Source organism: Rissa tridactyla, chromosome 5, assembly GCF_028500815.1.
Source record: "Rissa tridactyla isolate bRisTri1 chromosome 5, bRisTri1.patW.cur.20221130, whole genome shotgun sequence".
Lineage (NCBI taxonomy): Eukaryota > Metazoa > Chordata > Aves > Charadriiformes > Laridae > Rissa > Rissa tridactyla.
Window position 1 is genome coordinate 72,774,568 of NC_071470.1, and position 24,383 is coordinate 72,798,950.

Sequence of the window (24,383 nt, forward strand, 5' to 3'; positions counted from 1 at the left end):
AAAACACGTACACGCTTGTTCAGGGTCGTATCAAACTGGCGCTGCAGCCGCTGAACAGCATGAAATAGCAGAAGTTTTGCTCCTAACGGCCGACCGCCCAGATTTAATCTCATTCCTCTTACGCCACGAGATTACCGTGGACAAAGAGAACCGAATGGCCCGCTCTTCAGCGCTGAATAAACATGAAATTGTGCGTGCTCCTTCATCTAGTCCTTGCGACAAGGCCACAAGCGTGCGAAGTGGCCTAAAAACGCAGGATCTGTGAGGAAAACCACGACAGAATGGCGTGGGGGTTTTTTTGCTGCTGTTTGTTGTTGTTGCCGCCGTTATTAAAATAATAGCGGGGCTGAGGTGGTCCCTTGGCCCAAGATGGCTTCCGGCTCAGCGTGATGGCGTCACTTCCGGCGGCGGGAAGGCGGGCCAGCGAGGGAAGGAGCCGCCCCAAGGGTCGCCCCCGCTCTGAGGCGACCGAGCGGCTGCGGGGTTGGGGCCTTCCGGGCTCCCGGTCCCTGTCCCCACCCCCGCCCCGGGAGCGCGTCGTTGGCAGCCGGGGTGAGCCCCTTACGTAGAGGCTTGGGAAAGGGAAAGGCTTTTGTGGAGGAGCGCGGCGTATGTCGGTTCTTTTCGAGGCTTTTAGCCTCACAGCGCGGAGGTGGGTCAGAGCAGGCCCGGAGAGCGCCGTGGTTGTGCCTGGCGCTGCTGCTTCGTGTCGATTTCAACCGTTTCAGCTCCTTGAGTTTATTTCTAAATGTCCATGTGTCTTGACCACCTCCCCCCCGCTTTTTTTTTTTGGTGCAAAAGCCTCATCCTGAACAGTTGTTTTAAAAAAAGCCCTGCAGCTGTGAAAGTAGAATATATGGCAGTTTCAGTAAGCACAAGGGTTGGTTTGGCCCTGGATTTTTAGGTACTGGGGCTGCTCTTAAAGGCTGTCTTATTTAAACGTGCTTTTAATTTAGCTGCTTACTTATAAAAATAACACCTTCATTTATTAAGTATGTCCATAAAGAGATGCTGGGCTATTGAAGATTAGAATCATAGAATGGTTTGGATTAGAAGGGACCTTAAAGGTCATCCTGTCCCAACTCCCCTGCCATGGGCAGGGACACTTTCCTCTAGACCAGGTTGCTCAAAGCCCCATCCAGCCTGGCCTTGAACACCTTCAGGGACAGGGCATCTGCAGCACAGATTCCGTAGCTTCTTTTTGTTCTGTTTTGTTTTGTTTTGTTTTCCCCTATGGGAAGAGGGAACTGTCTTTTTTTGTTTAAAACAGTAGGTGTGGATAAAATAAAACTGATGATTGCCTGTGTACATAGGTTGTACATTTGAGTCCTTATGAGTGCTTTGAAGGAAAGTAAAAATGTTTTTCTTTCTCTTTAGGGTGTCTGCAAACAGAAGTGAATTGGTACCTCTGGTACTCTTAATTCCAAACAAGATGAAGATCCCCTCTTTGCTGCTGAGATTCCCTCATTGTTATTTCTCTAGAAGAAATTACTTCACAAACTTTCGCTTCACTTCCAGAGCAGATTTCCTGTGCATGGAATCTCTTACGCCAGTGCACCACTATCGTACAAAATGGATGTGCTCATCAAACAGTTTGAGGAGAGAGCTGTGTCAGCAAGTGGCCCCTGACCAGCAAATAGAGGGACTTTCTGACAGAGAACAAAGACTCGTAGACAAACTTTACAATGGACTAATCCAGGGTCATAGAGCCTGTTTAGCAGAAGCTATTACACTTGTAGAATCAACTCAGAGTAGGAAAAAGAAAATAGCCCAGGTGCTCCTTCAGAAGGTATTATCCTACCACAGGGAACAAGAAAAGTTAAATCAAGGAAAGCCACTTGCCTTTAGAGTGGGTTAGTCCTTTTACATCTGTCCAGTAGTTGTTGTGGCAGAATTACAGTCCTTACCTTTCATTATCACTATTGTTCTGCAGTCTTGGATCGCTGGTTTCTTGTGGTTTGTAACCAATCTAGATCGCTTCTATTGTCCAGTAGAATTGTCCGTTTTTTTAAAATAACTATTATAAGTTGAAATGTTAGGTAGGTAGTTTGCAGACTGATAACAGCTATTATCTACACTTCGATAAGGAAGGCTGTAGTTAAGCAGACCTGTTCTTTTCCCAAAGAAGGTGTTTTCTTGAATGCTTCTTGAATCCCTTCATTAATCCACAAAAGGAAAAATATGTACCTTCCTGTTTCATGGCCTCACTTTAAAGCAGCCTACTTTGCAGCTGAGGAGACTTGAACCTGGTTATCTTGGAAACTATAACATATTTTTCCCTTGTGAAGAGACGGACAACTAAAGTATGTCATGTCTAACTGTTGTCTCTCGTATGCATACAAAGGTAGTAAGAACAAGAACTTGGGCATGGGAGTGAGAAATATCTGGTGGAGGCTTACAAGCTAATCATAGTTTGCATGCTTTGACATGTAAGGAAATTGCCCAATTTTTTTGAAATAATAGCTCTTCAAGGTAAGGGCTTTTGCTTTTAGAGTGTGTCTTTTATAAATAGTAAATCTGAAAAATAGAGATTTAGGATATGACATTTTTAAAGTTCTGAAGTGGAAGTCAGTATAGAAAAATTTATTTGGAGGAGCAGAAATCTGGATAAACCAAATGTTATGTTGGTATGGGTAGGATGAGGGGTGGTGAAGTGAGTGCTGCAGTGTTGGGTGAACCGAGGTAGTATATTTCAAGTCAATTACAACTGCTTAGTTGCCTGTATCAGTTGTGGCATAGCTTTCATTTGCCTTTGTTGTGATATTGTGCTAAAGCATGGATTATTATCAACTTAGATTTTGGTGTTCATGTAATGTGTCATTTATTTAATTAACAAAACGTTTCTTTCTTCCTAATATGATTATTTAGGGTTGTCTGGTCCTCCTGGTGCTGGGAAATCAACTTTCATAGAATGCTTTGGGAAAATGCTTACAGAAAGAAAATACAAAGTGTCTGTGTTGGCTGTAGACCCTTCCTCTAGTACAAGTGGTGGTGAGTGTGAATTCAAGTTTGAGTCAGGTTTCTAATTCCTTGTCAACTCTAGAAGTATCTCTTTGGGCCAAAAGGAGGGAAAATTAGGGGCCTATAGAAGTAAAATTTTTAGAAATACACATTGTATTAAGTTTTCATTTTTTTACTCCCATGTGATATGAAATTGGGAAATATGTATCAGTGTCCTAATTTTGTCATGTTTCCTCTTTTCCAGTGTTCAAATGTTCCTTTTCAACTTTTTGTCTGAAAGTTTAGATAGCTGCAATTTTCTTTCTGTAGTTTTATTTATTTATTTATTTATTTATTTCCCTGTGAATGAAGGGAGTAGAAAGGCATTTGTTTCTGCTTAAATTTGACCAATGGTAATGCTGATCACTGGGCAGGAAGCACATGCTAATTTAAAACTGTTTAGAGGATGCTGCAATACGAATGTGTAGATCAGGTTAGATTTTAGAATATTCATTAATTCTTCTCAATAGGAATTTTTGGATTTCTGTTGACTATACTGGTTTCAACGTCTCCTGATGAAGTATCATTGACCATTTGTCTGACTTGTAGCATGATTTTTGTTTTTTATTTTTCCAAAAATTGAAATTCTTTGAAGTTGTGTGGCTGTCACTCAAATCAAAAATTGTAGGGAAATTATAGGCTGACCACGCTTGATGTATCTCTGAGATAAATAATAGAACCTTGATTTTGATCTTTTTCTAATGGGCAGCTGCCCCGGAACATCATTTCTTTTTCCAGCTTCTACACTGTCAGAGAAGGTGTTGCAATGTGTAACTACTTAAAAAGAAAAAAACCTTCAGCTTTGCAGTGACCTGAAGCTAAGAAAGACTGTATTCTTGAATGTATACATTCAAGATGCATAAATAGAATAACAAACTATGATGGTAAGAGTGCATCAGTTAAAAGAATTGAGCATCTCTCATCATTTGGAATTTGCATCATACGTGTAGATCTCATTGAATCCAATTTAAAGTTTGTATGAGTAGAAGGAAGACAGAGGTGCATGTCAGCTTTCTTAAAAACAAAACAAAAAATCCACCATCAACAAATACCAGAATCATAAGGCAGAGATTTGTCCCTTTTGGACAGAAGCAGCAAAGATTTAATTGTGTGTCCTGCTATGTGTAGGCCTCAAAAAGCCATTTGGGAATTGCAGAATTCGTTCAGACCTAGAACAAATTCTTCATGTTTGGTAGCAGTAAGGTCTGCTTATGAGGCATTTCTGGCTTCTGATAGGCAGAAGAACCAGGCAGTAACTTCCTCGTCCTCAGCAGTCTTGGGCAACTATTATTGGGATATCCTAATTTGACTGACTTGGTCCAAGAGATCTGTCTTCTCACTCATTTATTGGGAGTAAGAGGGGGAAGTTTGGCTAGTTTGCACGTTTGAAATAATTTAACATTAAACATTTAAGGTTCTCTATTGGGTGATAAAACACGGATGACTGAGTTGTCAAGAGACATGAATGCATATATCAGACCGTCTCCAACCAGAGGGACGCTGGGAGGTGTAACAAGGACCACAAATGAAGCCATTCTGCTGTGTGAAGGAGGAGGCTACAACGTTGTACTTGTGGAAACAGTAGGTATGTGCTTAGGGTTGTCTTTTAATTATCCTGTTGTCATATCTGAATGAGCTGTGTTACTAATTGCATACTTCCATCCTTGATTTTGCTCACACTTTCATACATAGTAACTGATTGGAAATGAATGCCCATTCTGTCAATTTTCTAGTCCTGTATGTTTTGTAAAAACAGTGTCTTGTAAAAAATGTTTTGTTTCCTGTTGTCTTTGTTTGTTAGTGGGATTTGTTCATGGTGCAATATGGGGATCTGCTGTAATTACTGTCATTAATGTGACTTAAAGTTTGCAATAAATGGTGAACTCTGGATTTAATTTTTTAGGTGTGGGACAGTCAGAATTTGCTGTGGCTGATATGGTTGATATGTTTATATTACTGCTACCACCTGCGGGTGGAGATGAATTACAGGTATTTTTCACCTTCTTGTATTAAGTATTACCTAGGATTAGAAAGAGAAACTTGGAAATCTAAGATGTAGTATCTGTCTGTGCAGAAAATCCATCTTGATAGTGTTTTGTAAATTACACTGCTACTATTGAAATCTTTTCATTGTCTTTATCAACTTACTGCACAGTTAGGATCTGATATCCTGCCCTCCTCGCCCTGCCCCGTGATTTTGAAAGTATTAGGATGTAAAATTTTGACACACTCTGACTTACTGTGGCCTATTTAGTAGTTATATATGATTTTGGGGAGTGGCTTTGTATTATAGGAAAACAGAAATCAATATAAATAAGTTTGTAAACTTGGGCATGTTTTGGTTAAAACTTAAGTCTCTACACATGAAATAGATTATCATGTAAACCCCGATATCCATATTTAGTTTTCCCATATCAAAGTAGAGTAATAACTAGTGATGACAGACACCATTAGTACTACTTTTGTATGACTAGCACACGCACACACAAAAACATCAGCAAGAGCCACCAGAAACTAATAAAGCATTTTGACCTGCTTTTTGTGATAAATCAGCGTGTCACAGTCCTTCTGGATACTCACAATTTCTCTCCATGTTCCATTTAGGGTATCAAACGGGGTATAATTGAGATGGCAGATCTAGTTGCTATAAATAAAGCTGATGGTGATTTAGTTGTACCTGCACGGAGAATACAAGCTGAATATGTTAGTGCTATGAAGCTGCTTCGCAAGCGTTCAAAGGTTTGGAGACCAAAGGTTTGTGTACTTCACTATGGTTTGTGGGGGCAGTTGCGTGGGATTTTTTGGTTTTGTTGGTGTGTTTGGGTGTTTTTTTGTTTGTTTGGTGGGTGGGGTTTTTTGTTTGTGTCCCCCACCTTGCAACTGAAAAAGTGCTGAATGAGTCAGGAGTGTTATAGTCTCATCTAGTTCTACTAGTCTCCCTGGGCTCTTTTATAAAAAATTCAGTTCTGGTGTTCGGTTTTACACTGAGCTACGGGGTTGGTTGGTGCTGTTTCTGTTTCACCTCTGATCTCAAGGTGTGGCACATGAAACACTGTGCAAAGCCAGTCCTGTTGCCCATGATTTCTGTCCTGAGCTACAGTCTCAGCACTAGCAGACTGACATCAGTAGTGGTACAAACTTGTCTTGCTTTTTGTAAACTATGCATATCTTAAAATATCCCATAAGCTCTTTCTCCCTCTTTTATAACTCTGAAGCCAATGATTATCTTTGTTCTTCCAATTGTTCATGTGTTTCCTTTATTGCATTACTTTTTTTTTTAATTTCTCACATAATAAAAGTTCTTGGGCAAGAACCTCATCTACTTCTGTACACAATGTCTATATTATTGTAATTCTCATACTGTGGGCCTTTAGTTTTAATGCAATATTCCATCTATTAAATGGTTATGGTAAATTATTGAGGAAAAGATTCAGTACTAATTTTTAGTATGTGTATATAAAATAAGCACACATACACACACACACTCTCCCTTTATTTATACGCCTCTATATATAAAGGAAGTTTGCTCTACCCTGGTATTAAAATTGACCCATTGAATTAAGTTTAAATTGTCTGAGCTGCTTGAGGCTTAGCCATCGTTTTGCAATTTTTGTTTCTAGATCTGATGAGAGGTCACATTTGATAAACGTGACCCAAAAGAACTGCTTGAGACCAGTGAATTAAACAGGTTATAAGAAATCTGTCTCTTTCAGCAATGGCAGTGTCTGAAGAAAGAAAATACTGATGTGTAGGGGCTGTATCCTGTCCATTATATGGGGGAAAGAGAGTCAGACTTTTTTAAAAAAATAAACTGTTCCATCATGTTGGATGCCTGAAGTATTTTTGGCAAAATTAATTCCTAGTCTTGAAAGCAAATGCAAAAAATAGTTGAAATACTTCATTTCTGAAATATTTTAAGCGTAAAAGAGTAGCTACCAGAGTATGTAATTAACTCTACATTTAAGTGAAACAGCAACACTTTACTTGAGTAAAAGGACTTGAATCCTTTTCGCTAAAAGACTCATTAAAAATTATTCTCACTCATCATACAAGCAGTGGGACAAGAGCTATTTATCCCAAATGCTATGGATCTCAGGGTCCACCTATAGTTGGTAGAATCCCAATTTTGAGATCTTTTTTCAAAAAAAAAAAAACGAAACCAGCACAAAACTGCTTAGAGCATCATGAAGTGAGTGTATTGAAGTAAGGGTGCCTTCTGCGTTTCTTAATTTTCATGCAGTCTACTTGATGCAGTAATTGAACCCTCAAACCCTGTTGTTACTTGGCTTTAAAAATTGTTCTGAATCCAACAGGTAATGCGCATCTCTGCCAAAACTGGAGAAGGTATCTCAGATATGTGGGATAAAATGACAGAATTTCGTGACCTCATGCTCACAAGTGGTGAGTTAATTGCCAAACGACGGAAACAGCAGAAAGTGTGGATGTGGAATCTCATCCAAGAAAATATGTTGGAACATTTCCGGAGTCACTTGGCAGTCAAGGATAAGATTCCACTTCTGGAAGAAAAAGTTCTTAGTGGTGTCTTGTCTCCTGGGCTGGCAGCTGACCTGTTACTGAAAGCATTCAAAGATGGTCTCTAAGCATTAGATTCTTCTCTGTTCTTGTTAAGTGCTTTATGTAAACATGAACATTAAATACAGTTTTTCTATGTGTGGATTCAAATGTTTTACTACAGCAGACATTGATAGAATATCTATCCAGTACTCTGCAAAAAAATACTGTATGTGCAAAGATCATGACAAATCCAAACACTCAGAGATTACGAAAGACTATATTGAAAAAGAGTACATACATTTCTAAGTCTTCTATTTGTACACACCATACATCTGTTGGTCAAAAATGTATGCCTGTCTCAAAATGTGACTGGTTTAGGGAGGGGGGGAGAGAAAGTTTTTTTTGTGGTGCAGAGTTTTATTCCAACTACGGGACCATCTTAGAGCAGTTGACACTGCAGCTTTCCATTCTAATATAGCATCAGCTGTTGTCAGAATGGATTGCTTTTTTTTTCCTCACCTTGAGTGACAGCATGAATCTCTGGCAGCACCTGACCACAGTCTTAGTTTAAATAAATTGTGTGCATATAAATAGAATATAGTGGTATTTGGTCCCTGTTTGGAAGCTATAGTTAGTTCTTACACACTAGGAAAATGGAATTTTAACCATCCCAGTTTCTAAATAGATGTTTTAATACAAAAGCAAAATTTAGTTAGACTTTTTTTAAATGTAGACAGCAAATGGGACAAATGTCATCCATGATGTTTTAATAGCAAATGTCTTTATACTCGAATAATTCGTCTCTAGTAGTAATGGTTTGAGGTTTTCTGGTACCAGAGCTTGTCTGGTACCTACTAAATATGAAGGATAAAATGGAAAAAAGCTGATTTTTTGAGACCTGACAGAAACCCAGTAAAATAGCATGAGATTTTTTGACTCTATTGTTGCTTACATGAATTGGCTTTACAAAAAAAAAAAAAAGCACTAAAAGTGATGATTTTTATAGTCTTGATTTTCTGGACACATATGTTAAAAGGTATGGTGTCTTTAATTTTTATTTTAGCTCAGTTTCACCTGTTTGGCTTCCTAAGAAGTATGTGTTTCACACAGCATTTGAGTTCTGGCAACCTGAGTCTGAATTTTTGAGACAATTCCAGGGTAGCAATGAATTGGTTTACTAGGATCCTCTTTCTTTTTTCCTTTTTTTTTTTCCTGGAGTGATTTTTTTTCTCTTCCTTCCCCTCATCCCAGTTGTTACAGTGTGTTCCCAGCTAAGTTTACTTTTTCCTGATAAACCTCTGTGCTTCCGAATTTTGATTCCTGCATAGGTATAATTTGGCAGTTATCAGAAAAGGTGAATGCTGAAAATGCTGAGGAATTTTTTTCATTTAGTTTCTCAAAACGGCGCAAATTAAACATTGCAGAAGTAGCTGGTTTCCAGCTCATAAATTGTCAGAGCTTCAGTGCTCTTACCCCCTTATTCCTGTTTCTTAAACTTTGCATCCCAAATGAGTAATTTGAGATTGCTGCAACCAGTTACGTAGAAGTAACCGAAGGAATGTTAGGGGCTGGCAGAAGCACAGCGACTTCATTAGGACCATGCTGAGTTGTGAAAAAAATGTAGCATTTACAGTTTCTTTTCTATTTAAAAACAGTCTCTGTTGAATAAGACAGGAAGTGCCCCAAACCAAAAGCAATGTCTTCTATCCTTTCAGCTTTAAAAATTATCTGTGTTTTGATGGAACTTAGTAGAAGAAATGAGAGTCAGGTGGAAAATGAATTAATGAGAGCAGCAGCATTTTAATCGGTGAGTTCTCAACTTTTTGACAGTCTGTTTGTTTCAGGTGACAGTTTTTAAGGGGACCTCATTTGTGCCTATCTGTTAGATCAAACCCTTATTATTGGCATTACTTTTGTCAGGGGCTGCTGTTTTCCTTGCCTGTTGTACGCGCCCTGTCAAGCAAGTAGAACAGAACCTGCAACTTTGTTTAAATGACAGCTGCTCGAGCAGAATACGTTTTACCAGTTTTTCAGGATGTTTTCTGGACGCAGAGCTATCCATCCACTGGAGCCATGGGCCATCATTATTTTCTTGTTTTGTTGCTTCTTTTAAAGTATCGTTAGTTTACTCATGAACTCTTAGAAGACAGTACAATGACTTAAGCAAGTTCTACTTTTCATTCAACTGCATTTTCTTCTTAAAGTAGAGCATTGAATAAAAATTAGATTTGCTGCCTTTATGTGTTCATTTGTGCCTTATGCTTCAATAGATGGAGAAATATACTGAGAAGGGTCTTCAGAAATGACACAATAGATAAGCGTCCCTGCTTTGTTTTTCAGTGATTCCCCATCAAACTGAAAAGCTGTACTGTGCGAACTATGACTTGAGCCTTACGTGTGAAAACCAAATTCTTTGTTTGAAAAATTTTGCTGTGGCATGTTTTGGAGTCAACTGCAGTTTGATTAATTGTGCAGTTTTGTTTATGTCCTCATGGGCTGGGGAAAAAATGCATTGTTTTCAGAAGGGTTGCGTAGCTTTAGCTGGTAGACTACAATTTAGTAAACAATTCGGTGTTTCCTAAGATAGGGAAGAGCATTTCCAGCTCATCATTTCTATCTCTGTGGGATTAAGTGGGGTGAAATGCATTAGAATATTGTCGTTCAAGTAAATGGGCTTCTGAAAAAAGATAGTAAACAAATCTGTTGAGTAGGATGTTGACATATTCATAGTTGCTAGAGTTGTTAAGTTGCTCTCATGTTAACATTTAAAACCACAGCTACTGCAGAACAGAATGAGAAAATAATATAACTTTATGAGAAAATAATTACAAGATTAAGTTTGTGGCTAGACAAATTGATGTGGGAGGTAAGGAGAAAACTTTTCAGATACACAAACTCGTGTCCTACGAAGTCTTGCACTTGCATGTAAGTGTGAAACTTTTCCCCAGGTCCCTGTGTAATAGCTGTTGCTGGTGTTTCACAGCTGGAAAAACAAGCGTGGTGAGATCAAGTGATTTACCCAGGCCTCTGAAACAGGTCAGTAGAGTGTAAGGGTTACAGTTCAGTAGTCTTTACTCTGAGCCCCATATATATTTACGGCCATGTTATTTAAGGTTGAAAAAATGCTCTTAGCAAGTTCATGCTCTCAGTGTGACTTATTCCTTTCATATCTAATCTCTCTGTTTTCAGTGACAGGACCCAGTGACCCCTTCTTGACTACTGTTCTGTTGTGATGTCCTGCTTTAAGTAGTAGAAAACTTTGCCTTGATATCTAATCTGCCCTTGCCTTTTGTAAATGCATTACTTCCTGTTATGCATGCTTGTGCAGTATTTATGTTATCCTCGTGTATATTGTTTCTTTATTCGTGAAATCTGCAGTGTGTTGGGTGTCTATTTGTCTTGAGATATGTCTTGAGATTTGTCTCGAGATTTTTGGGGATGGAGATTGAGCTAAAGAATATTAATGAGCTAGTTTTGGGTTGGTGTTTTTTGTGTTTGTTTTTTTAACCTTATGCAGTTCCCTCCTAAAATTTTCTGCCTTAATGTGACAAGACTCATTGACTTGCTCTGTACTGCTGACTGGTGTAAACATACTTATTTCCCCTTTAGTTTTCCTTGCTCGGGGTGCTCTGTTGCTTCCCCCTTGGATGCACAGTCAAGAAGTAACATTATCTGTGAGTTAAAATGAGAAACATTTTTACAGACCTTAGTCCTTCCGTAACTATTCCTGCTGGACTATTCCAAAACAGATATCATTTGAAGAATGATCAAACAGAAGTTGATAAAATACGTATTTAAAGAAAAATCAGTGTATTCCCTTGGAACTTATGATTTGGGCAATCAGCAGTACACAGGTTGACTAACAACAGGGGTTCCTCTTCCAAATCCTAGCTCTGATACTCCGTGGTCATATTCCTTCCAGTTTATTTAAAAATAACCCACCCACCCTGTATTAGAACATTAACACAATTTGTGGATTGAGAATACAAATTTCAAAACTAAAACCTCATAAGCAATTACAGTACGTATTTAGAATGGAAGTGCGGTAGGCATATTCTGTTCCCTGCTGCCATACCAGGGTATGGTTCTGCTGGTGAACAAACAAGAAAAAGAGGAGCTGACATTCGTGGTAGTCTATGGAGAAGGTACGTTGTGGAGCAGCAAGAAGAATGTCTATTTTTCTCTTGTTTTCTTCCATGGGAGCATAAGAATTATCTTGGACAGTTCACTGGCAAGCTGCAGAAACTTGTGATCCACAGTGTTTGCTTGTGTGAGGTTTCCCTTTTGGATTTGTATGTTGTGGGGCACTAGTCTAATGCAGACACTTGTCCTTTGGAACTAGGTGGAACTTTGGAAGAGTTGTGTTCTAAGTGAGGAAAAGCTAGAAATCCTTGTAGTTTGAATAAATGATCGTTCACTTGTAACAAGTCAAAAGCTTCACTTTTCAGAATGGATGATGAGATTCCTGTGTTTTTCCTTAAAATACTATGGCAAAGTGAGTTCCTGCTGTACGTTAGTTACTATGTCTTCATTTTCTCTTATGTTTAGATCTCTTTCACTGGTAGAGTAGTGCAAGAAAGCTTTAGTTTAGTTATACAGCTCTTTAAATTTCTGAAATATCCATAAGGTCAGTCAGGCATTAACAATATTTTTGCTTTGTTTCTTCTATTGAAAGTGACTGTTATAACCTAAAGATTATAAACTAAAGACTATTACAACTTCGGATGGCTGAGCTGACCTGCACTGTGGCAAACTGCAATGGCTGGGGACGCGTGATGTGCGTATAATGAGAAGATGCTCCCATTGATTGTGTGGCTCGTAGCATTGCAAAGTCACGCTGCTAAAGGTTTCTGTCCGCCCTGAATCTATGACACAAAGATCCTGCTTGTAGTTTTCTAATTGCAACCAGCGGAAGACAAGAGTAATGTTAGTTCTTATGACTTGTTGCTTAGCAGCGTTAATCAACAAAAGTGCAACCTTTTATTTTCCTGTGACCTTGGTGAACCCAGGCTTGGACAGAGCTCACGAGCAGAAGACAAGGATTTCTGAAGTCGTGCAAAACTGTTGTTCAGTGTCTGTTAGCAGCACCTGTGGCAAACCGTCTCTTCTTGACCCCTTCGTTACCTTTGGCCTTTGGTCTTTCTCTCATCAAGTCTTAGAAGAAAGCAGGCACCATCGTAGCCAGGTGTGGAGGATGGGAAGTTTAGAGACAAGCCAACGGTGCTAAGATGTGTCCTGCTGTTTGTGCGGAAAAGGACCTGAGCTTGTTCCCAGGCTGTGATGTCAGACCGTCCTCTCATGACAGGAGAAACAGAATTCAGCCATCACAGTAAGGATTATTCTTAGAGAAGCTTTCCCAGTATTTTGGAGTAGGCAAAATAATCCGTAGAGGAAAGGAAAATTAGGATGCTAAGAATTTCCTGGTTATCTAGGAGGGATTTCGCAAACTGAATTAGAAGGAATATTAAATGTGTTTGAAAAGAAAATGTTTAGTAGGGGTCTGCACTGAATGTAGATATAATGACAGTTCCCCCCCTCCCCCCCTTTATTTTAAATATGATCAAATCTGGCAAAGCCTGTAAAATAAGTGCAAAGAGTAAGTTACTTGTTTCACTTTACTTCTGAACTGTAAATTGTTAGTCCAGACAAGGGATCTTTAGTGACATCATAAACCGCAACAGGTAATGTGCCTTATGATGTCAGAAGCTTAGACTAGGAGCTTTTACCGTTACTCAGATGCTTGTCTTTTACTTCTAGGTCTAAGTAAGAAACAGCTAAGTATTCGTATACTTTTTCTGCCAAAAATGTCATGATCCTGAGACATCGGTAAGCTTATGGACATTGGGTGGAAAATAATGCCTTGTCAGTCTGCTGGTTTTCTCCTTTCCCTCCTTCTCACCTCCACTACTGCCTTCTCCCCTCTATCAGCGCTTCAGGATTTGTTGATAGCTGTTAACAGCAGTACAGGTCAACATACTAAAAGGTCAGCATGTGTTTCACAAACCTGTTATCCTCTGGTGTCCCTTCTCATCTGAAGTTCAAAGAGAAACTCTGCAGTCTCATAAAATTCATGGAGAGGACTAATATTGCTGTAATTGCACAATTGAGATTGGATAATCATTCCAGAAAAGACAGCCACACGAGAAACTGGTTTCTGTCCTATGTGTCACGTCAAAAGCATGGTAAGCATATGGTAGCTGGCAGAGCTCAATCAAGTAAAATAAACAGCACACTGGAACGTGAATTACATTGCAAATATTTTTTATGCACAAATCTTAACAAAGTGATCTACCTGGAAATCCTGACAGCTGTCTGAGACTAAGAGGAATGACTTTCCATGCCTTTGCTTGCTGAGCAAATTTTGTTTACGGAAACAGGATTCTTTTTTTTTTTTTTTTTGTGAGCTGTGAATATGATTTGTCTGTCTGCAGTGAACAACAGCTGATAATATTTGATCCCTGCAGAATTCAAAACAAGTAGCTGGAGTCACATTCTTCACTTGATTTACAGGAGAAGAAGGAACTTAAGTCAAAATCAGTAAGCTTTTGAAAACAGTTTCAGTAAAAGCAAAAAACTTTTTTGTTGTTTGAGTGGTGTGATGCAGAATACCTGACTTGTTCTTTCTGTGTGCAGTGGCAATAGAACCTGAGTAGATTTGAACATTAATGTTTGAAACTTTAGGTAATTAAAATATTGGCATCCCTCACCTTTCCTTTTAGCTATCCATCGGAATGTGGCATTCCCTTATAAATGAAAGTGTCTTTACAGTGAGACTCTTCAGTGCTGTCATTTCCACATCTGCAGCAACTGGGCAGACCGTGCCCACTGGACAGCACTAGCACAACTAAAAGCCACCGAATATTTTATTTCTGTACTAAGATTAATCACTTGTTCTGAATCATGATGTGTTGAATAGGGAAGGCCCGGTTTCATGTCTTGCAGGATGCACGTGGCTTTCAGTGTAGCTGCAGATTCTGCTCCACACACCCGTTCCCACCACACACAGTTCCTTGCTGTGCACTTGCTCATACCAGAAATGCTACTCTTTCTCCATACCCTGACATCAGGTAAGGGACGGCGTTTGAGCACGTGCCTAAGTGTGATTGAATAGGGGTCCTAGAATACAGGTCACCTGAGTTTTGTCCCATTAGGCGAGTCATTTTTCCATTTCTGGGCTAGTAAATTTCATATGCAATGAGACAGGAAATTTCAGAGGGAAACTGGAATAATTAAAATAATCTTGTTTGGTCCACTGCCAGCTCTTTCATCTTAGGAAATGTTGCTCTGGAGACATGCACAGATCCTGTAAATGAATCTAGTCCAGATAGCTCTCATCTAGCATTTTGAACATGTATCCCTTAGTGAGCATGTGAAATGCAAGGACATTTCTGTGGGACAGTTTGAATAGTTTTGGTTTCTTTTTATTTTTTTTTTCTTTATTGGCTGCTGCTTGAGATTGAGGCTGGACTAAGTGGATCCACAGGTTGGTATGGTATTTCCTTATGTAGCTTGCATCACAAAATCACCCCAAAAGAAAAGATTTTTACAAACAAGACTTGTATAACTTACGAAGAAAAATAAATTTGCATTGAAAAACTGAAATAGAGATTTAAATATTGCGCAAGCCGGATAGAATTAAGGCTACTCTTGTTTTTTAGTTTCTAAATCCAAAAGACATAAAATTTTCTCTCTTCCTGTGCTTAATCTAGAGTTTTTGTAATAAACCACCTTGTTTGCATACCAAGAAATTTCGACGGAGAGAAACAAATTGCTACAAACCACAAAGGTAAATCTCCTTATGCTGAATATTATTCCTCAGCCAACTTCTCCGTAGCTTCATTTGCTAGATGATTTTGGATGAAAGAGTGACAGTGATTCACAGAGAAAAAGTTGCTTCGGAGGTTTTGTTCTGCCGCCGCCGCCGGGAGTGCAGTGAATGCGCCCGGGGGCCCGAGAGCTGGCTGGGGGCAGCTGCCGTCCTTGCCTCCGGTTGCAGTACCTATAGACAGCCCTTAGATGGTGCCGTATGGCAGCGCTCAGCCCTTCCCTGCTCTCCTCCGCCTCCCAGGTCCCCGGCTCCCCCACGGGGTCAAAATACCTTAGAAATGCGTTTGCCCCGGCTGAGGGTATGCTTTAATAAGCTGGTAAAAGGCTCTCTTAGCAGCTTGCCTAATTTCTTGACCCACTGATCTTGGGCTGCTGATAAAATGTAAACTTTTTTTCATGAAGTTGTCGGGTGAAAGAAAATTAATTCCAAAATGTAGCATGAATACGTTGTGGAAGCAAAAGTGACCATCTGGGCCTGTATGTTCACGTCAGGGTGTTCCACACAACTCAAAGCTTTCTGCCCAGGAGAGAAAATGCTGCCCCCCCCCTTTGTTTCCTAAGTGTTATACCCAACCACTTGCTAAGTGATGCATATTCCTGTCCTTTGTTTTCTGTATACCCATGGATCCATATCCTGGGTCTAAAATTTTGCCAAAGTTCAATCTGGAGAACATGGATAAACTGTCTCTGGGCACTGTTAATCACTAGATCGCATTTAGATCACTAAATGCAATCTGTCAGTAGAGACATATTAAATATTAAATTCAAACATGGTTTTCAATAACTACTATAATTTAATTCTTATAAAACTTCAATCATGTAATGTTTAAACATCTGTGTCAAATATATTGCTGTCTATCTGTCTGTAAAACAAAGTGCTTTTAAATAATAGCTAAGGAGTTCTTGAGGGCATTTGAGGATCACCGTGATGAAAGAACAGTGTTCACCCTGTGAACTTTCTCACGTAAATATGGGTGTGGTGTTGTGGCTTTCAGGTTAAATTTTCCACGCTGTGAAAGTCTCTTTATTTCTGAAGAACTGAGGATGCAGATTTAGGAATTTGAGTTGTGCTGTCAATTACAAAGGAATTGAAATGGAATTTCCTCCAGCGGGATGGGATTCAAGCGACAAAGTAAGTTTTATTTGGAATCTGTTGGTGAAATTATGAAAAGCAGTTATTAGACAGCTCTCAAATACCATATCAGTATCTAGCCTTTTCTTTTGTAGTGAGGCAGGAGAGAAGTGAGATGTTGAAAATCAAGTGAGATGTTGACCTCTGCCCCTTGGAAAAGAGTTAAGTGATTGGATTTTTCTAAGTTGGGAGTACAGCCTTTCTGTAGGTTTATTTGTGGGCTTATGCACGTTCTCGTAGTTTGTAAATGGATCAGATTGTTTCCCACCTTTTACCACAATTTGAAGGGGGTTAAGCCTGGGAATATTCCACCAAAGCAAATTAAATAATTCATGTTTTCAGAATGACTTCATGTAGCCATGACTTTTATTTATTTAGAGAGAGAGAAAGAGATGGTGTTGTTACAGTCTCTGCTCTATTTTTTTAATCTCTGTAACTTCCTATAACCCAACTATTTTTTTTGACCTTTGAAATGTACCAGACTGCATAAACTGAGTATCCACTGAGCGTTCTGCTTGTCCCAGTAATTTTCACCCTATGGTCTCTGCACGCTGTTATTTTAGGTGTATCCTTTGCCATTATGTGAGTTGTTAACATTACCCCAAATTCTGCTGGCATGTAGGTGGGAACAAGTACCGAGCTTTTCTTTCCTGTGTGTTGAGAAACTCTGTAGCTGAAATCACTGACAAGTTAAATGTTACTAGGTGGTGACTTGCAGCCTAAAGCTAGTGGTTATCACTTCTCACCTGTGAAAAGGGAATCTTGTAGCTCTGTGCAATGTGTTCTTCCTGCTGCAGCTGAATTTCTACCGTGTTAAAGTCCTTAAGCAGCCGCAGCAGTGTGTCGTGCTGACCTGGCGTTTTGCATCCTCGAAGCTCTGCTCAAAGATCTGAACTGAGCGAAGCACTCCGCCAAGTTGAGAGGTAGGCGAGTGTCACTACAACTTTACAGAAAAAGAAACAGCCCCTGAGAGGTTAAAGCGACTTTTCCTCGTCACACAGCAAGTCAGTGGTGGAGCTGGAGTTACAGCTCGGGAGGCTCCTGGCTCGTGCTACACTACAATGCTGTGGAGAAAGGTCATTTCCCAAAATAGTACAGAAGGTTCCCGTTTGTTATTGATAATAGGGCGACAGAGGGCTCTAGATGTATTAATAGGTCACTGTATGATGTCCTTAATAATACACAATTAGCAACCCTGCAAAATTGGCTACATCACATTTTTCTGGGGCAGTATCACTTCCACAGTTAGTTTTGTCTACTATATTCTTGATAGGTATTTTTGTTTTGGCTCTTCTAACACAACTTTATTTAAAGAAAATAGGGACATCTACAAAGCAGGCATAAATAGCCTCCCCGTTAACAGTCACATTAAACTGCATATTCAACTCACCTTTCAGTACAGGTCCTCTACTGCGATCGGTTCCTGTTGGTGGGCCCGTGGCCAGCAGTTGGGGCGCTTTCCTCTGCCACTTTGAAGCCGTTGAGCAGACCTTTCTCTGCCTGGGGAGAAGACAGAGGTGACAGAGGGTTTTGGTGGCAGCATTTTCCCTGTGTTGTGCAAGACAGAGCCAGCGCTAGCATATCTGGGCAGCGCAGGAGCTGAGGTGCAAGCATGGGAGCCCACAGAGGCGCCAGATTTGTGATGGTCTTTAGGCCTTTCTGTGAGGAAGGCAAATCCCATCCCCACCCAGAGGGACAGAGGAGATGACACTGAATAGTTGTGAAGGGGTTTTCATTGAGATTTGGTCACAGCCATTCCTCAAATGTCCCTGGGGCTGGGGTATCTGGTAGGTATTGCTGGATTTTGTATATTTTTTTTTAATGTGCCTTTTATAAAATGCTATTGATCCCCTTTGAACTTACTGGCTTCAGCAGTGTACTTACTGAAGGCTTCTGTTTCTTATTTTTCCTCCAAATGAATTATTTGAACTGCTAGGTTACTTAGCAAATTCAAAATAGTCACTGAGTAGTAAGTATGAGGCTTGAGATTATTTATTTACTGAGCTATGCATTTGCAGATCTATGCATCTGCAATTGAAAGAACAAAGTGGTATTTTTTTCTTAGCCAAGTTTGAAAAATTGCAGTGAATAATGGTGGGAAGAGCAATGTTGACAAAAGAAACAGCGAATCAATTTATTCAGCCCTGTTTTGGTTTGAGTTTGGGTGAAGTGTTTCCAAACAGGCAAACACCAGGGAGGGGAAAAAAAAAAGTGGAAAACAAAATGTATAAGGAAAGTTAAGAAAGGAGAGCATGTACAGCATGCAGAAACGGCAAGGGTGCTGTTCTCTCATCTTCATATCTGCAGATATATGTATTTGAATTAACAAAGCAATAGGAGCATTGTGTGCTGCATTTGCTTTTTAATGCTTGTTGGTTGAAGTAATTGGATCTATTGTTGTGGGCATTGGGAATGCCAGCTTGGCTCTTACGGTCACTGACTTGTGAACATGACCTTCTGGAGGTCAAAACACTGGAGAGCTCGCTCTGTTTAATTCTCAGAGGTACCAGTCATAATAGTTATTGCTTTGAAAAAACAATGTAGTTGTTCCCTGCCTCTGTCTATTTTGTTGTTTGTACTGAATTGAGGTGTGGGTTTTTCGGTGGCGTTTTTTTCTGTTGTGGGTTTTTTTTGTTGTTTGGGTTGGTTTTTTTTACTAATTCATCTCTTTCTTTAACTATTTTTCAAGTGGGTTCAGATTTTTTGAGGGTGGGTTTTTTTGGTTGGTTTTTGGTTTTGGTTTTTTTTTTTAAACTGCAATTGAGTTTTCACAACTGAAGTTGGTTAAATAACTGATCAGAGACTGAACTGTAAATATTAGTCAGTGTTTTTGAGTGATGTTTTGGTATTTGATCAGGCATCCTGCTTTCATTCTTCCTGGTGATCAAGTCAGCCAGACACAGTCCCACGTAGGAAAAACTGTGTACTTTCAGTGAGAGAGAAAAAAAAATAAAAATCACTTATCGTTGATGCCAAATGATTCATGGTAAATGCTGTTGTCTACATAATTTCAGTGTTGAGTATCTCTGCCTTCCCTACTAGGGAACTCCAGAGACTCGAGTAAACATCCTACAAAAGAGAAATGATCTCTTTAGAGAGTCTCTCAGTTCATGCTCCCGGACTTGCCGTTTGGGCACTGCAAAGCTCGAGTCCTTCTGGCAGAGAGGGAGGCTTCAAGGTCTGTGTGGTTTGTGTTTTCTGGCATCAGACAGATTAGTGGTTCCTCTCGGTGTGAATCCTTTCCAGGAGCTTGGGGAGTTGCTGTCGGTTCCCAACTTTCCTCCTACAAACCTGTCAAAACACATAGTATTTTAACAACAAGCATGACATGAAACAACCCATAGATTTTGTGATCCATCACCAGATCTGCTGGACTTACAGCAAAGCAGTCATGGCACTGGTGGTGAGATTGCCTCCCGCAAGGTTTATATTCCTGGATGGTTCGGGTGGGGATAGTTGTACTTCCTCAGAACCTCTTTATCTGTCCCTAAAAAAGAACCAAGATATAGCTACCATGTTGCCCCTATCAAAGATTCAATTTGAGCTGATTTGAATGTTGTTGTTTTTTTTAACCCTGGTGAATAGCCTTCTTGCACCACACTGCTCCTTAAAAATGCTCACATTACCAGCTGATACCTGCATCTGCTGTAGGGCTGTTTGGGATCTGTGGGTAGTCTTACTCTGTTTAGGTAGTAGTAATGTTTTTATGGCATTAGGAGAGTTTAGACCTCCTTAAAACTGCAATCCTATTTACAACAGATTTGAGTATTTTTATGTCTTGCTGGAGAGCCTTATTTTTCTCTCTGCTGCTCTATGGCTTGGTCAGGGCAAGCAGCATGCTGTATATCTGCCTGCACTTGTTTGGAATTGATGCGGTGCTCTGTGTGTCGTACTCAGATTTACAGCTAAGGTGAAAGGAACAACCACTTGTTACCATCTTTTTTTTTCCACCCTTCTTAGTATGTCAAACTGCTCCATGCTCCTTCAGAAGCGTATTGGACTCCTCAGAACCAGGGAAAATGTGCTAAAGAAAATGGTGAGCAGAGTCCTAAATCAATCGCTTCGGTTCTCATTTCCTTCTGGGTTCTGCGTTTCTGACTTGTTTTTGACCAGGGCTTTTTCAGTGCTTTGTGGTGGGTAAGAACTACTGAGGTTAAAAAAGGTTTTGCAGCTGGAGGAGAGAAGATGCCGGGCCGGCAAGATCAGGACTCCCAGCTGCTGGGTAAATAACTTTGAGGGCATAACTTTTTTTCAAGAGGCCTGTTTGTGGTTAAGTAGTTCAAGGCATTGCTCTTAGTCAGGAAACCTGGGTTCTGTAGCCTCAACAGATTCAAATCCATTTGGATCCCTCCGCCTCCCCCCCTTATTTTTCCCTTGATATCTTTTGTTTACATGGTTTGGCCTTGCTAAAACTATCCATCCCTCAAGTTTTCCTTCTGCTCATGTTTCAAGATTCTCATGAAGGTGTATTTCTGCAGTCTTTCTGGCAGTGAATTGCACTGTGTATTCTTCCCCTTTTCCTTGCTCCTGTCCGTAGATGGGAAGCTGCTTGAGCTGGTGTGAAATTCACACTATTTTTAATTACTCAGAGCAAAATCCCACTTTTGCAAAACTCTTCCCTTTCATTTCCTTCCACAGGGTATCTTTGCATCGCTGTCTTCTGACTCATTTGTCAAAGGCTGACAGACCTCTCTCTAGCCTGAGAGGGCAGGTTGGAATCCTGGCACCTGACAGATGCAGCCGTCTTCGCCAGTGTTAGATGTGATAAAGGAAAATGCATTTTTCAGTTGGAGTTAGAAAAGGTTCCACACTATAGTCCATCAGCCCAAATCCTGACCGTTTCTCTTCAAAAGATACTGAACTTCTGTCATGCATCAGAGTGGCTGGTGTCACGGTATGAAGTCTTTATCTATAGATATGAAAAAATAAAAAAATAAATCTATATATATAAATAAAAATCAATCTTCCTCTACAAATTGTCAAATTGTATTTCCCAAAAGCTGAAGAATCTGCAGTCCATTAACTCTGGAGTTAATGAGTGAGCCTGATTCTCTAGAAAGAGCACCTTTTCTTCAGAAAGACTTGTTTATTTTAATTTGGCTGCTGACATGGGTTGTCTGCAATTTCTTCCTGGGGAAAAAAAAAAAAAAAAAGAAAGAAAATACTACTTTTAAAGGTTTGGGGTTTTTTTGTTTTTGTTTTTTTAAATGTCACTTCGCTGTGGTATTTCCTGTGTTTGCATTATTTCATATTTTGAGTAAAAGAAATCCCGTATAGTTGAGGGGACCTACGATATAGTGGCAGCACAGACAAGATAAGATGTGCAGTCAGGGGATGAGGCTGGATAATTACTTAAATAAGGTGTTCATCTTCTGATGTTATTTGTGCAAAGAAGAGGATAGATTACTGGAAGCAGGTGCCCTGAGCAGCTGGCGTGGCTGTCTGCTGTTCACCTTCCAGGAGAGGGGTTTGAATTGCGCTGTACTGTTTGATCATAAACAGGAAAAAAGAACCATATTTTGAACTGGAGGTACCTCAAGGTTAACTGCCATGCCTTATAAATTAAGAAATACCCGTTGTTTTGCTTCAGGGCCAGCCTGTGAACCATGGTGGATGCATTCCCCATTTCCTTGTTAGGCTGCATTAATCTATTTTCTGACACCTCTCATGTCCAAAATAACCTGCAGGCTCTGTCAGGGCACAGCCATATTGAGCTTGCTGGTGAAAAAGTGTTGGTTTCGAGCTCTTACAGCTCTTTGATTAGAACCTCAAACTCCTCTGCCTCTCCATTCCTGGAGAGTTTTATTGCCAATCATCTCAGGTGTTACCGCCTGAGTCTCAGGTCCTTCCTGTAATGGCCTGAAGACTGGATGGGTCTGGCACATGCTTGATTGTCCGTTAGTAAGAGAAATCGTGCTTGTTATCAACAACACCAGGAGACATATCAGTATGAGTGCATGGGTGGTGCGCAGACAGGCTGCTGCCCTCTCTTGGGCTGTCTCTGCCCAGTGTCCCAGATTGCCTGCTGGAGACTTTCTTCCCTGCGGTTTCAGAGCACTTAACAGCTGTCTCTGGCCCGTGCCCGTGGGTGGGAGGTTCCTCCGTGTTCTCCCACCTTCTTGGGAGATCTTACAAAGACCTTTGAATAGGTGGGAGGGGAGTCTTTCCTTGAAGGTAGCTTTCCTCGCTGGCTGTCCTATTTATTGCCAGGAAGGCAAGGGGAAACAAGGCTACCATCAGAATTCAAGGTGAATCCTTCTTTGGGATGGTGTAAGATTTCAGATTTCACTTGACTGACAATATTAATTGCATTATGGGGTGTTGCACATGCTTTTCCTTTTCTGTTAACAGGAAGGAAGTCTTCAGAAAGTCCCCTTGCATTACTGGGCCTGTGATGAGGAGATTTGAGGGACTTGTCTGTCTTACTGTGGAAGCAAGATGATTGATTTGAATTTGTTATGGCACTGCAACTTGTCACACCAAGTGGGCCACCCTCTGCAAGAACAGAGCACGAGGAGGCAAGGTATGTGCTCTGCTCTGAATACTGTTGGGGTGGAAGTTCTCTGGCTTTCAGTGTTTGCACAGTAAATTCAGTGTCAACATACGTACAGACAGCAGATCTCAGAGGAGTTAGAGGTAAATAACCTTTCTTTTTGAGGTTTCTAGAAAGAGCTGCAGAGCTAAGGGATTTCTCTGACTTTTTGGCCTGTCATGAATTGGCAGATGACTTGGGAGAAGGCAGTCCCTGGTTGTTTGGCAGTGCCAAGAGCGAGCTTTGAACCATGCAGGGTTTTGGCAGCTGGGGAACATTCACATTAGAGACTTCACAGTCCTGGCCTCTCTTTGGCTGCCAGTGACAGTTTTTGGTGATCTATTTTATTTTTATTTGGTCATTAGAAGTAAAAGCTAGGTGTCTCAGTTCCTGTGTTAGTCTAGCCCAGGAAGCTAAAAGAGTCCCATGGGAAACAAATTTTCTGACCTATACAAAAAAAACCACCCCACCCATTTTGTTTTGGCTCCCTAAATGTGGAAGATTCTTGAAGTCTCTACCGCCAAACTAGGAGCCTGGATCTTGACAACCTATTGATTAGGTGACAAAAAAACTAATGACAGGACTCACGTGACTTGTGCTGCCAAATACAGAATTTGAGGAACTGGCTATTACAGTGACAGAATCAAAAATCCTGATGGAAACCATCCAGTTTCTAAAGAGTGCTCAGGAAAACCTCTCTGTGTAAAGGATTTTGGGAACCAGATCCAAAGGCAGTCGGTCAGAACGTGTCCAGTAGCGCTCATCGTCAGGAACCACAAATTGTGCTCCACAGGAAATTCCTGTGTCTCTTAAAACTTGTCGACAGCAAAACATTCCTCTGGAAGAAAACTCTGAGCAATCCCAATTTTTTTTTTTTTTAATTCTTCTTTCTTCTGAAGTGTTAGTCAGTAGCATTTACCCTGAGAGCAGGATACTGGCTGGAATTGAGGAATGAATAGGCCAATCTAGCTGGGTCAACCCTTTTACCACATATGGAAGTGAACTGTGAGCAGAATGAGCTTTTCATGGAAGCGGAGAGGGCCAGAGCAGGGTAACAGCGAGGATCACAAGTACCAAGTGGCCTCTGTTTGTGGCGAGAGCAGAGTGGGACTGTCCAGCTCAAGGGCCTGCAGCAGCAGCTATAAAATAGCTTGGGGAAGGCTAATCAGGAGCTATTTTTGCAGAGCAAACAGAGTACTTTTTTACGTAGTGACTTTACATGTAGTTTGTGGAACAGCATGGTGCTGGAGATAGGAATAGGTTTAAAGAAAAGCCCAGGCCCAGTGACAACAGGTCAGTCCTCCCTCTGTATCATAAGTACTTATGCCTCAGGCAGTCACGTTAGGAGGAGGTCAGATGTGATTTATTATGGCAGCA

At 40.5% G+C, this 24,383-nt stretch overlaps 1 protein-coding gene across 9 annotated transcripts in view; it reads left to right on the forward strand.

Moving 5' to 3' along the window:
- The first annotated feature begins 408 nt into the window (after nucleotides 1-408).
- Nucleotides 409-24,383, forward strand: part of MMAA (metabolism of cobalamin associated A) — a 29,589-nt gene continuing 5,614 nt past the window's right edge. Inside the window, exons 1-15 of one of the 9 annotated variants that reach the window (XR_008466827.1) lie at nucleotides 543-652; nucleotides 1,378-1,853; nucleotides 2,869-2,991; nucleotides 4,415-4,585; nucleotides 4,904-4,989; nucleotides 5,605-5,754; nucleotides 7,314-7,401; nucleotides 9,231-9,322; nucleotides 10,464-10,551; nucleotides 15,225-15,301; nucleotides 16,338-16,474; nucleotides 17,272-17,397; nucleotides 20,435-20,510; nucleotides 21,113-21,368; nucleotides 22,826-22,997. Coding sequence is in view for 7 of the 9 variants with exons in the window: in XM_054204208.1 (XP_054060183.1) it covers nucleotides 612-652; nucleotides 1,378-1,853; nucleotides 2,869-2,991; nucleotides 4,415-4,585; nucleotides 4,904-4,989; nucleotides 5,605-5,754; nucleotides 7,314-7,601 (1,335 nt within the window). In the remaining 2 variants the exon portion in view is untranslated. Of the gene's footprint in view, nucleotides 653-1,377; nucleotides 1,854-2,868; nucleotides 2,992-4,414; nucleotides 4,586-4,903; nucleotides 4,990-5,604; nucleotides 5,755-7,313; nucleotides 7,678-9,230; nucleotides 9,814-10,463; nucleotides 12,149-15,224; nucleotides 15,302-16,337; nucleotides 16,475-17,271; nucleotides 17,398-20,434; nucleotides 20,511-21,112; nucleotides 21,369-22,825; nucleotides 22,998-24,383 lie in introns of those variants that run through there. The other 8 variants (XR_008466828.1, XM_054204213.1, XM_054204210.1 and 5 more) reach the window with 8 other exon arrangements.